Below are 14296 nucleotides of genomic sequence, written 5' to 3' on the forward strand. Positions count from 1 at the left end.
TTTTGTTCATCTATACTTCTCCCACACGCTGCGTCAACGTGTCTGCTGAAGCCTCCCTCCACTGTCTGTTTGGGTGATTTGCTGGAATCAACGTGTATTGCATTTTAAAAAAACTGTGTTAACGTGCGATAAAATAATTGTCGGAGTTAATTAATGCGTTAATGCGTTAACGCGATAATATTAACCTGATAAAATACATATCTATCTATCTATATACTTTACAGTGAAGAACCAGAGTAAACTCGTATAAATGGATCAGATCGCTACGGAGACCTCAATACCAGCGGCAAGACTTGCCGAGATAAGGCTGTTCTCGGCGGGTACCGTGAGCCCCCCCCGGTGCTGGTTTACTGCCGGCCCCGCTAGCAACACCTCACATCTCCTAAATCGTCGGAGCAGACGCTTAATTCGGCTGAATCTTGACAAACCGACCACAGATTTGGTGCTTAAACAACTAACTTAATCGGCGGTTCGATCCCTGGCTCCGCTAGTAGGCCTACGGTGATTTGTCGTAACCCCAAATTGCTCCCGTAGGCTGTTCCTGTATGAATGATTAGATAGTCCTGATGGGCAGGTGGCACCTTGCATAGCACCCCACACAAGTACAGTCTATTTATCATTTCAAAGTTTATTTTTTAATTCAGGAAAAGGAGTATTTTTACCACGATGTTTACTCAAGTAAAGGATTTTAATCCTTTTCCCACCACTGGCCAGGCAGTACTGACTTTATAAGAGGAGTGTCTGTGGGGGGTGGGGCCACACTGCAAAACAAAACAACCTGTGTAGCAGGTTGACCCAGTAGGCCATTGACAGATCATTTCCTTGTTCCCAAACATGATGACATTTCTTACCAAACCAACCATATCACTTTATGTTAGAAGAGCAGTGAGGACAAGACAACTGCACCGTTTCCTCCTGACTTCCTCGTCTAAAACGTTCCTTGTAAAAGGAAGTCCAAGTCCAAGGTCACTCTGAATGGACTTCATTCAAACCATCTCAGTTATTGTCTGTCAACCTGAGATAGTAACCAAAGCTTCCTGCTGTCAGTGCGTCAGCATAAAGATGACTCACCTGTACTTCACCTCTGTGGTGCTTTACTCAGATAACACATGAAGTCATAAAGTTTCTGCAATAGACTCCCTGGGTCAGATAATGAGAGTTGGTAAGATATTCTTTATGTCCACTGTCCTTACGGTCATGCAGTGGGGGGGGGTTATCATGCATGCCAACGCTGCCAGACATTTTGGGCATTTACAAAATAACGTCAGTTGGCTACATTTTCCTTTGATTTACAATTTAGCTGCCGTGATTTGGTCATTAGTTTATTTGTACTGTTAAAAATGTAAACAAGTTTGACCACTGTGCAGCAGAGGTTAGAATGCTTAGATGTTAACAGTTGTGTAAATAATTGCCATACTTTCCCAAACAAAGCGTCTGCTGTAAGAAACTCATTCCAGGTCTAACCTGTGTAATCCAGACCTGTGTGATTCATGTATGGATGTTGTCATGAGGTGAATTCCAGAGCTCGGGTGCCTCTGTGGAATCCGGGCAGGTGGATGAAGGACTTCCTTGTAGCAGCAGGGTGGAGACTCTGAAGGAGGCCTGTTTAAGTCTCTCTCACTTCCCCGTTGGCAGAGTGTGAAGGCAGCAGGACAGCTGCTACAAACACTGAACACTGACTGGACTCTCATTTAGGAGCAACAGGTAAGCCGTCTGAGGATTCATAAAGGTTTTCTGATAAACTATGCAGCTTGTATTAACTCAGCTGAACAGCATGTGCGGGTAAGGTACACGGAAGGGTTAGGGTTAGGATGTTACTGATTAACATCGGCTCACCTTCTCTGTAGGTTTCTCTTGTCTTGTAGTCGTTTTATACATTTGTATGAATTTATTACAATCAGACAGTTTACGGTGAAGATTGGACCCGTTTGTTCTGTTCCAGCCTACATGTACGTCACTCTACCTGAGAGCAGCTGCAATGTTAGAATGTTGCTTACTTGCATTAAATGCATCAGTAATGATAATCAGAGAACAGTCTGTCGGCCTGATGTGGAACATTACATGAAATAAACTTTCCAGACAAATGCAGCAATCCACGCATAAGAGCCGGGCCTATGATTATCAATACTCTAAGAATTACACTTAAGAAGCCTGTAAAGAGGCAACTTTTATATCTGTAAGCTTTACAAACGCAAAACAATATTCAACTTACGTTTGCAAAGACGTGTAACTTACATTCTCTTAAAGTATGAAGTATAGCATCTGAAAATGAAAATAAAGAAAGAAAACTAAACTGGACCAGGAAAGAGATGCAGATGACGCACATCAGAAAACGACCCAAACATCCAGTGATGAGGATCATCTACTGCCACAGTGCAGAATGTAGACGTATGGACAGTTATTGCAAATGATCAACACGGCGTTATTATTGTTGTTTGCACCGTTGATGTACATACGACGGAGTGTAACATCCTATCAAGGGTTCAGATAAATGGTAAAATGATTTGAATGCTGCATATTGCTTCAGCGAAGGTATTATTTAATTATTCAGCATGATCAATGATGCATCTTTACTTGCAATGAGCCGGTGGTTCATCTCTGTTTCTGTATTAAATTCATCTGCAGTGGACTTTGAAGCCCTTTTATATTGTACAGCAAGTCACAGACATGAATCTATTTAATCTCTCACCATTTAGAACAACTCTCAAAAACCCCAAAGCAAAGATAGAATCCTCTGTTGTCTGTTCATGTCTGTTCTGTATTTCCTCCTCCCGTCTCTGCTGTGCAGAATGCTGTACACTGAGTTTCTGCAGCTGTGGCATGAGGCGGTGCAGGCGGTGGATGCCAAGGACTGGCAAGGAGCTCTGTGCAAACTGGAGCAGATCAGTGAACCAACATCTCGCACTCTGTTCAACGCTGCCTCCGCTCACCTGGTCCTGGGACAGCTGGACCTGGCCCTGAAGGTCCGTGTGTTGTGTGTACTGGGGATAATGGAAGGGCTTCTGTCCATACTTTGAATGTTCTAAAACCTCCGCCCGTTTATGTCCAACCTCAACTTGTCTTTCTGCCTTGTCTGATGTCCAGGCTTTAGACCTCACCATTGCCAAGGACGAACGTCTTGCTGTTGGCTTCTTTCAGAGAGCAGCAGTGATGATGCAGATCAACAGGTAGGTGGCAGCACCTCTTCCCAAAGACTGACTTATAGTCAACGGTACACCAAAGAGAGATGATGTAACTTTTAAAACTACTGTTAACGCAACTAACTCTAGATAATCTGTGGAAATGAAGAGAAGACGGGTGTGCTGTATGGCTGCATAGTTTAGCTTTGAAGGATAAATGTAATGTTTTGTTGTTTTCTTATTGTGATGTAATTCCTGTTGCAACAGGAAGTCTTATGTTCAACTGCAGAAAGATGGGCAGTTTGATTTGATATGGCTTATTGGCCCTCGTATCTCATATGTGCAGTTTAATGTGAAGCTACCGCTAGCAGCTGGTTAGCTCAGTGTGGCATCACTACAGCAAACAGCAGGCCTGGCTCTTACTTGCACCTCCAAAGCTCACTGATCAGAATGTAATATGTTGGGTTGTATGGGTGGTTATGTGCAGGAGTGTTTCTTTGCTATGCACAGACGTCTCCTGGAGACTTTTAATCACTGTGAGGTTGCCAGGCAACCAGCGAATACCAAATTACTGTGCGTGACAAAGAAAATGTCTGACCTATAGCAGCCCTTTAAAAACCTCACTGCTGGGTTACTGTGTATAACTGTAGACAGTCTCTCTGTTTGTCTCTGCAGGTTGGAGGAGGCTCTGTCAGATTGTATCTGGGCACAAAAGCACATGAGAGGAAACACGGTCATTGACTACAAACAGCTGGGACTGAGATTCAAACTTTACAGCTGGCAGGTCTGACATTCAGCCTCACACACACACACACACATCTAATCCCATGATGTCTGTCAGTACTGAGCAATGAAACCAGAGCAAACTGTGCTTTGTCATCACCTCCATTGTTTAGTACAAAAGTCAGACACCTGGAAGCTTACAAAGCCTTACTGATGGAGGCCGAAGAAGAGGATACACAGCACTGCATATTTCTCACAGAACAGATAAGACCATGCACCTGTGTGTGCAGCCAGTCAGCTAGAGCCTAGTCCACCTAACACCACTCACTCCAGACCAATACACCCATCTGAACCCGACTTCACTCAACACTCCAGACCAACACATCCATCTGAACCAGACTTCGTTTATCACTTGAGACCAACATATCCAAAATATAGAATACATAATGCCCCATGCTACACTTAAAGTGTTATTCTTCAAGGTATAGAAACTGGTGAGATCAGCACTGCACAGATATATCACCTTGAATAACAATGCTGCTTTTCAGCCTTTGTAGCAGAAACGTGTTTACTGAGAGCTTCATCCTCCAGTGTCTTAAAACTTCAAAGCACCAAAACCAGAAAGACGTACATGTTAGATAAGTAATGAATCATTGCTACTGGCCCCATACAGGCAGTTTACTGTGGTAAATGATGATGTTCACACAACATTAGAAATAAGAGGAATGTGAATGGGATGGTACTGGCGTGTCTGACAGTGATGTGTCCGCCCAGGTGTTGTATAATGCAGCAGCTGTGTACTGTCGGATGGGCCAGTGGGAGCAGGCCAGGGAGGTGCTGCTGTCAGCTTCCCAGGAGAGAGGAGGAGGTCGAGGGGGAAACCTAGAGGTGGCTTTGGACAGCGTCCAGGTGAGTGTCACAACTTTCACAAGAGACTGGAAAGGACATGGGACAGACTATGGGGACAAATGTCCAAAGTGAACTGCCCCTGCAATGTTTATGTATGAAGATGAGGATGATTGTCCAAAGTGAGGAACGTTGTGTCTGTCCTCATTTCAACTTCGTCTAAAACAGTGAATCATTGTGTGTGCTCCGTCTGGTCATGCTGGTGTTCTCGTATCAGGTAGTCCCATGAATGCTGAGTGCAGGTGGTGTATGCAGCAGCAGCTGTGCATGATGCTGTATAGTTATTGAGCTAGTGAGTATAAGTAAATGGTAAAAGGACTTGTACTTGTATAGTGCCATTCACACACCGATCACAGGGGCTACCATACAAGCTGCCACGTTCCATCAGGACTAACTGATCATTCACACACCGATGGCACAGCAGTAATTTGGGGTTAAGTGTCTTGCCCAAGGGAACCTGAAGATGAACTAGAGGAGCCGGGGATTGAACCACCGATTGAAGGACGACCCTCTCTAGCTCTGAGCCAAAGCCCCTAAAGATAGTAAGGATGTAATGAAGGATGCTGTCTGTTAGGCCTCTGCCACTGCTGCTCAACTTGGATTTCTTAAGCGGACCAAACTCTAGCCTGTGATGACTGTGGTTCGTTAAGCGCAGGGTTCCCGGTTCAACTCCTCCTGTCCACCAGCTTTCACACATTCATCAGATCGATCATCTTTCCTCCTCTAAGCAACTTTTCGCTTCGTTTTTCTCGCCGTTTCTTATTCAGGGAAGTGTCACTGAGAGCCCAGCTCTCTGTGGCAGAGCTGACTGCTCTCTCTCAGTCCGACCTGCTCCAGTAGAGCAGTGAGGGTTGGTGGTAATGAGGGAGATTTACTTTAACCATTAGCCCACCACTGCTGACTGTAGAATGATATCTCACTGTGTTTAGTCCCATTTCATCGTGTCTTTGAGCGATTAGTGGCGACTGTGGCTCAGTGGTAGAGCAGCGTCGTCCTTCAATTAGAGGATCAGCGGTTCAATCCACGACTCCGCTAGTCCATGTCCATGTGTCCTCAGGCAAGACACTTAACCTCAAATTACTCCTGCGGTGTGTGTGAATGATTAGATAGTCCTGATGAGCAGGTGGCACCTTGCACGGTAGCCCTGCCATCACTCTATAGATGGGTGAATGATGACATGTAGTGTTAAAGTGCTTTAAGTGGTCAGAAAAGCGCTATACAAATCCATCTACCATCAGTTTAAGTCTTCATGCTATGGCCGTTCTAATAAAGCTATTTACCAACTGGTTCACAAAACAAATTGTTCAGGTCGGAGCTGACTCATAGAGAAAATGAAATCCGTTGCTCCTCTCTGGCTTGTCTTAAATATATTGACTGACTGACTAAAACAAAGAAATCTAAGCCAGTACAGTCACACGATCCTGGTGTTGGCTGTGACTCTCGTAACAGAAGGAGGTGGTGCTGGCTCCTCTCCTGGTGCCGGAGGATGTGGTGTTCCGTCCCAGGAAACAGGACGTGGAGCAGCTGCAGCAAAGAGACTTCCTGGGCAAAGCAAAGGTACAGTGAAGAGTCCCCATGATGAATGCTGTATCACGGCTGTATGATCAGACGATTGAACTGTCACTGTTCTATAGAAGTGGGAGAGAAATTGTTACAAAGATGTTGCAGTAATGCATGATGCTCTGATGACAGGTGATCTCCTCTGTGATTCCCAATGATGACTTTGGAGGCTTTGAACCTCTGAGGCTGCAGGTAAGAAGGACCACAGAGGGACCACAGAGTCCATGATGTTGTTGTCAGTCACTCTCTTTGCTAACTCTCACTGTGTCTTCACCACAGAAACCTGGTTTCTATGAGCCCAAGGTGGATGGAGCTCAGTGAGTACCATCACCACTCACATATACATATTATGTACCTGCCATGTTCAACAGCACATTTCAGTAATAATGCTTGTAGAAGTATGATTTTCTCTTCTCACCACCCGTAAGGGATTCTCGATACATGCGCATGAGGATCCCTTACATGGCTCGGGGCCCGGGAGAGCTGACTGTGCCTGGAGGGGCCATGGTGTTTATATTCGGCGAGGAGGGCAGGGATGGGATGGCAACTGTCATATATGATGGACAGGTGAGGAGAGAGATGATCTATGAATCTATAACGAGCCAAGAGAGGGAGAATCTTCTCCACTGATAGGATGGAGTTGTGTCCTGAGAAAAATCCACGTTTCTCTTCTGGTGCTTTAAAACACGGTAGAAGCCATTAGGCTTCATAGAAGAGGAGAACTTTTAAAGCTGCATTCAATTATTTTTCACTACATGCAGAACAAGCTTAAAACACAACATTCCTTGTCACCTTATACAATGTTCAGATCCAGCAGCCTCAGAGCAGCATTAGCGTTCATCTGCAGCCGTGATTGAGCTCAATATTCACTCTTCTTGTAGCTCTGGTTTGGTCTTCACCCACTCCTGAGGGAAACGTCTCCAGCTGCTAAATACTCCACCAATGCTTCTCCAGCAGCTGGTCTCGCATCGTGTCTGTGTGGTGGGGGGAGCTGCAGAGTTGGTGATAGTTCATATTGATGTGTGGGATGATGATTGTTGGAGCTTTAAATTCAGTTCAAACTGTTTTGTGCCTGAAGTCCGTTCACATGTTGCATCTTTGGTCGACAGTTGTTATCGATGTCACTTCAGTTCCATCTGCTGCCTTATATGTTGTGATGAAAGTATGAGCCAAGAATGTAGAATGATGGAAGATTTTAAGTTGTATTCGCTCTTCTGCATTCAACAAAGGCATGAAATTAAGACATTTTATTTAAGTCTTCTGTTCCATCAGAGGTGGTCAGCAGGGCATCTGTCCCTTATTCTAATACCTATGTCAGATATTCAACCGCCACACAAATGTTTGACTAACCTGAACTGTTTTTATGTAATTGCTTTGTTTTTTATTAATGCATTTTATTGTTTGGTCCTATTGAATGTATATGTTATGTACACTATCCCTGCTAAGAGTGTACCCAAAGCAAACGCATTATTCAGATATGCACAGATCATCCATCCAAACCGTCCATCCACCCATCCATCCAAACCTCACATTAGCAGACACAATCCTGAGCATTTGGTGGCTCGTGACAAAGCTGCATTTCACTTTAAGTGTCTTTTATATTTCAGTTTCTGAGTTCTAGTCTTTTTTTTCAGAGAGGACTTCTGCCGATGTCCCTGCTGGATCCTGCAGATGTCAAGATGTGCAAAGGCAAAAAGGAGAAAGTAATGTATTCATATGTAAATGTAGAAATACACTTTATGATAAGGAATCACAGACTGGGCTTCAGTTTTGAGATTAATTGACAGCACTTCATAAAATGCTGAAGATGGCTTCCCCCATCAGACCAGGCAGCAGACTGGTGTGGACGGGAACGTACTTGTGAACTGTTAAATGCTCGAGTCAAGCCCTTCAGCCGGAGCTGTTCCAACATTACTTTGCTTAAGTTACCTGCTGGGAAAAAAGTTCCATGTTTCTTCCTAATAAGAAAAGCTGTCTTCCACAGAGAGTTCCTAGTGGGATCCCTCTCCCACCTGGACTCAAGCCACCCACTCGCCCACAGGCCCAGCCCTGCCCTGCAGCGCCTCCTCGAGGTAAAACATTGGTCACAGTCGTCCTGGTCCTCCCACTCTGTCTCTAACATCCTCTAGAGACCTTCTCACCTTCTCTCCTCTGATCTGCTCCAGGAAGCACTTATTGATTATAACGGATCATAATGTTTCTGTATTATGTGTGGCACTGGGGCTTCATCTTCACTAGATGGTTGCCTTTTTCATGTAGTTATTTTGTTGCTTATTCCCAATATCTTGCTCTACTAGAAGCAGGCTGGAAATAGCCTGAGCAAGACATCTGGACAACTACTGTACACATTGTTAGCTTTGTTTTATGGATCACTTGTTTCTCAGGAGATTTTCTGGAAAGACTTCTGTCATTTAGTAGTTTAGTAGTGATTACAGCAAAATAAAGAAACATTCTGAGACAGAATTTAGTTAGAACTAAATTGCTGGTATGTTTTTCATTGACTATAGTAAAGTTAAATTCACATTTGTGTTGAATTGTGTTCTTAACAAGAGACAAATATGAGCGTCTACATGTTCAGCTGATCTATTGTGCACTGAGTAACAGTGTCAGTGGTTCCAGAGGTAGTTGCTCGGTGTTTCACCACACAAAGAACAAGGTGTTATTCACAATGTTGTTTTATATTTCAAACGAGACATGCAGGTTAGCTAAAGAGATACGATAATGAATGTGCAGTGTTACAGGAGCAAAGGGGAATGTGCGACAACAAAAGGCATCAGTTTAAAACACAAGTATAATAAGTACTGCAAACTGGCAACGTTCTCTCTTTGCATGCTTTATAACCCTCCTGAGTTCCGCATACTCGACCTCATAGTTCCTGCTATGTTTACACCTCTGCGTCCACACTACTCCGGAGTTCTAGAAACCCTAAAACAGACGATTGAAAATGCTGCCGACGCCTTTATAGTTTGAAAACGCCGGCTTGCGTTTAAATCTGGACGGGCGAAACGGACACCTTTTGAAAATGACGACGTAGACACTCACTACTTGATTGGGTCTTACCATTCATGAGGTGTCCTGTGCCTCGGTGGTAGAGCGGGTCGTCCTTCAGTCAGGATTGGCGGTTGGAACCCTGTCTCCACTAGTCCATGTGTCCTCGTTGTGTCCCTGTTCCTGCCTGATGGAACAATGTGTTGATTGGTGGTAAAAGATCATCACTCATCAAAGTACAGTTTATGACAATTGCTTTCATTGACTTGTGTGACACTGGAAAACATGCTTTGGCCCTTTGATCACTAGTAGGCTGATATCCATTACCTTTCAATTAATGTCAGAATGATAAGAAAAATGACCAAGTGTTTCCCTTAAGAACTGTATGTGCTTCTACATTGTAATGCACAGTGGAACAGACTGTGAGAACATCTACATGCCTAACCTTCCATTAGGCTGGTATTGTTTGTGTTCAGACTGTACCTGTACTGTGTTTCACCTGCAGTGCGTTTTACCTCAGACACTCCACCTCCATCCTACACCACTGTCACCCACACACCGCCGCTCGCCTCAGAGCCTCCCCGTTACACAGCCAACGCAGCCACCGAGCAGGTAACACCCCCTCTGATCCATCTGTGCCAGCTGAAAGGTGGAAGCACATCAAAGCTATTTCCTTCATACATCCAACTGATGACACACACACACACACACACACACACACACACACACACACACACACAAGGGTTGTGTGGACTGAAGGAACAGCTTTGTGAGGTTAAACTTAGCAGTGGAAATGCTGATGTGTCCTGATGAAGTCACTATGAGGCTCAGTGGAGGTAGACACATATAAATGTTATGCTTTCTCTGCACGCCACAGTTCCTGTTCCACATTTACCACAACATAACACGTTCTCTATACCGAGGTTAATCAGGAAGGTTTCATATCTGCTGGCCCACAATGAGAGCACCAACTTGTTGCATCTTGAACAGAATCAGCGACAGACAGCAGCCTCATTGCATCATTGAATCATTATTTAAATCCCATACAACACATGCGGGGGGGTATTGGTCTCAGTGACATCAATGCAGAGGCTTGATGAAGCTTCATAGTGCTGTAACATTGACCACTTACACACACCACACATTATTATGCTACAATAGATGTTGTCCTGATCTGTAGAATCTATATCTTATATATTTGTGATGGCCAATGTCAATATTTTTGACTTCTGCATCAAGATCTCTAGATTTGCGTTAAGAAAAATACATAGGAGAAGTGATATTTAGTAGACAAGTGCATTTCCTGTTTAAAACATGCCTGTTCAGAGCCCAATGTTTGGCCTCTGGTTCATACTAACTTCACACTCGACACTGAGCTTCCTCTGGTCCTCAGCAACACACCTGACATGACAGAGTTGAGTCACACACGAGTCACAGCTCCTCACGGTCACAAACACCAGTCAAATACACTGTCGTGGTTCAGGAGAAGACTTTACTGTTGGGCAAGGAAGGCAACCTGAGCCTGGGGCTCAAACTGAAACAGCTGTAGAGTCAGGAGGGAACGCTCACAGGCACTAAAAGCAATGTGTGGCTACACAAACAGAGGAGCTCTGATAACAACCACAGAGAGGGAGGAAGACTTCATTCTCCGTTCAGGGAGACATCACTCTAAGTCTTTACATAGACAGCGTAACAGTGCTGACAGAGCTAACAGTGTTCACTCGAGGGGGAACCGAAGGGGCCGCATGGGTCAGGACAGCGTTCTCAGTGGTGACTTCAACACTATGAGAGCGCCGGCCATCAGCTACAGCCAGTGGGACACACAGAGGAGCACATTGTTCTGCCAGCAGTAACATTATCATTGTTGTACGTTAGTATGGAAGAAACCTAAACTATTAGAGCTGCACTGTTCCTGCTCCTTCACTCCAGAGAAGTGAGCAATTGTTGGCTTGTAACATTACCCAGCATTCATAGCGTTGCATGCTGTATCAGCATTCAGCAGCCAAACTGAACTGCAGTCAAAGAACCGCTGCTGACCACATGCTGAACTGCAATCCCTGAAGCTCCGCCTCTTTATTCAAAGTATGTTCATTTTGAATGTATCATTTGACCAAATTGCACCAAATTCAACAAAGCAGTCCATGAAGTCCCCAAGAATACAGCCACCAAATGTGAAGAAGATCTGATGAGCAGGTCTCAAGATATGTGAAGGACAGACAGACGATCTAAAAGAAGAGTTCACACTGATTGGACAAGATTAATATTTTGAAAAGAAGTGTTTCAATGTGTCCCTGCTCTTGTTCTCAGTATGTGGGCGTGGCTCAGGGAACAGAGGCCAGCTCTTTGGTGGTGAAGGTCCACTACACGTACACCATGGCGCTGTCGGTCCCTGTGGACACTCCCTTCCATGAAGTGAAGGAACGTATCGCACAGAAATTGGGCCAGCCATCATCTCAGCTGCGCCTCAGGTAACCACAGGCCTGCCAACACACTTCTGTCTCCTTGAATCTCAACAAGTGACGCTTCATTTCTAAAACTATTCTTATCTTTGTCCACCCTGTGGGTCTAAAGAACAGCTCACATGAACCTGGCATACAGGACACTGAGGCTACAGCTCCTCCAACGTGACGGGAGACCATAGACAGCAGCAGTTAACTGCAACATAGTATTGAACAAACATTACATGCCAAGGCTTGATAGCAAATAGCATGCATCAGAGCCTTGCTTTAATGCTGCGTGTTCCCATGTGTGCCTATATGACGATCTTAACTTCCTATCTGTTCCCATGTTGCCCCTCCCCTCCCCCTCCCCTCTCTCTCATCAGACATAAGCAGCATGGCTCCCGGGTGCTGATACCTCTCGGTGAGAAGTTGGAGCCAGGCCACACTGTGCAAGAGGTGGCCGAGGCTGGCAGAGCCACCCTGTGGTGCCAGGTTAGGATCCAACACACACATCAGCTTCAGGGCTGCAGGGGTTTAATAACGCTCCAGGAGAAATGTTTTCTTTTCAACTTCAAGAGCACATATCACTTCAACTCAAACTGGATCGGTCTTCTCTCAGGATACACACAATTCAGTTTGTGAAGCTTTGACAATCCTGCATACAGCTCAGCACCCTCCCTGTCATTATGTCTTCATACAGTGCTTAGAAACAGGAGAGTCGCACGCTGCTTCCACACAACATTTTCATTAACGATTCCTCCCCTCACTGTGCAATTAATTCAGACTGAAGATCCACTGGAGAACCGCACCATCCTCTACCAGATGGTGGCGCTGTATGACTACACAGCTCAGGGACCAGAGGACCTGGAGTTCAGCGAAGGAGACACCATCGACATCCTGGGGGAAGGTGAGGTCCACACTGAACTGCTCGTCAGTGGAATCTTAAACGGTCTTTTGTTTCTGTTCTCAGCCTCACTGGCTCTGTGTGTTTCTCTCTCTAACTCTCTGGTAGTTAATGAGGAGTGGCTGGAGGGACACAGTGCCGGACGCATCGGCATCTTCCCCAGCTGCTTTGCCTACAACGAGAACGCCACCATCACCCAGAGCCCCGTGTTGTAAGAGCAGAGATGTTACTGTGATCTCTAATAAACCTTAACCGGCTCACACACGTACAGAAAGCAAACAAGTGGACTTAGTGCCTACTTTCCCATGTGGTATCACTCATACTAAAGATAATAAAGTCTACTTTACTTCTTTTCTACATCTTTTGGTATCACTGTAATATTAAACTGATGTTTATACCAACCATAGTGAAGTGTATGATATGTTCACATGTGGTTTCAGCATTATGCTCCTGTAATATTCCTACAGGGTTATATGATCCTGTGTTAATGGGTGTTATGTTGTGCAATGGGGACTAGTGTTGTCTTCATGAAGATGCAGACAATGTTTGTACATTTTAATCCCTTAGTTATGCTCTAAGCACTGACATAAATACACTGGTGGAGAAAGGATTTTAATATTCCATATCCAAAGCGCTTATCCTCTTCAGGGTCGCGGGCGCTGGAGCTGATCCCAGCTGACATTGGGCGAAGGCGGGTCCACCCTGCACAGGTTGTTCAGGCAGTGGCAGTTCATCGAATGTCGTTAAAGCCCCGAAAACTTTCGTTTTGAAATCAATTTCAGAAGATGAAGTGGAGCAATAATGACTTCATTTATTCAGTGTTAAGAATTTGTCAGATATTTAAGTCAACGGATCCTTCTCACATATTGATGGAGCATTATGGTCTTTGCGCCCTTTTATAAGACTAAACCCCCCGTTGAAGACCTCTGGTCTAAAGTATATGGAGTCTTATACCTTAATGCTTGCAGGTGCCTTTCACATCCTCCTCCCCGTGTCTGGCTGGTGGACTAAAGATAGCTGTCCAAGTCTCTGTATATTAAACACAGAAGTCTTAACTCCCTTAGAACCGGGGGAAGTTCACTAGCTCGGCATTAATTACCAGCAAGGGAAATGTCAGGCGCTTTTAGTTGTCATCACAAATGGTAGGTGTAAAAAAGAAAGTGGTCGGGGCTGCGAAGCAACTGAGAGCTCCATTCAAACGGCCTGTGAGGCCTCTAATTACTGCATTACTCTTCCAACGCACAGCATGAACACCCACCTTCCCTTCCACAGCTGCTGGAAACGAGGACGAATACAGTGGGAGTTCTATCAGTGGAGTGAAAGCAGTCAGTCAACAAATAACGATTCTCTGCACAGAGGCCACAAACCCAGAGAGCTTCCTTTGGTTTGCTGTAGACAGTGTGAGGATGCAAAGACATATCTTACATCCGCCATGAAATGTCAGCTGAAAGGCAGATGCAACGGCAAAACCTTCATTTGCTAAGAATTGAATTAGCAAAGAGTGCAAAGACTACAAAGACAAAATGTTTCTGCATCTTATTGGGAGTGATGCTAACATTTGCAAATTGGAATTGAACACAAAGCACAGCTGAGGCTGATGGGATGTTGTTAGTTCTGAACAAGAACAATCAGAGATTCACCAAAGTTAATAGGAT

The 14296-nt window shown here is 44.8% G+C and overlaps 1 protein-coding gene across 2 annotated transcripts; it reads left to right on the forward strand.

Moving 5' to 3' along the window:
* Positions 1-224: 224 nt before the first annotated feature.
* Positions 225-13422, forward strand: LOC116377189 (NADPH oxidase activator 1-like). 2 transcript variants are annotated; one of them, XM_031838768.1, is made up of 16 exons: positions 225-1704; positions 2789-2963; positions 3085-3167; positions 3795-3903; positions 4617-4751; positions 6198-6305; positions 6441-6500; positions 6588-6625; positions 6737-6875; positions 7943-8011; positions 8293-8380; positions 9817-9908; positions 11604-11764; positions 12121-12229; positions 12521-12644; positions 12750-13422. In XM_031838768.1, exons 2-16 carry the CDS (start codon positions 2790-2792, stop codon positions 12854-12856), a joined length of 1596 nt encoding a protein of 531 aa, XP_031694628.1. In that variant the 5' UTR covers positions 225-1704; position 2789; the 3' UTR covers positions 12857-13422. The 2 variants fall into 2 exon arrangements, with proteins under 2 accessions (XP_031694628.1, XP_031694627.1); XM_031838767.1 differs by having other exon boundaries at positions 227-1704; positions 9802-9908; positions 12750-13421.
* Positions 13423-14296: the final 874 nt, after the last annotated feature.

The sequence above is a fragment of the Anarrhichthys ocellatus genome, unplaced genomic scaffold, assembly GCF_004355925.1.
Source record: "Anarrhichthys ocellatus isolate YVR2014 unplaced genomic scaffold, GSC_Weel_1.0 scaffold998, whole genome shotgun sequence".
NCBI classification, from domain to species: domain Eukaryota; kingdom Metazoa; phylum Chordata; class Actinopteri; order Perciformes; family Anarhichadidae; genus Anarrhichthys; species Anarrhichthys ocellatus.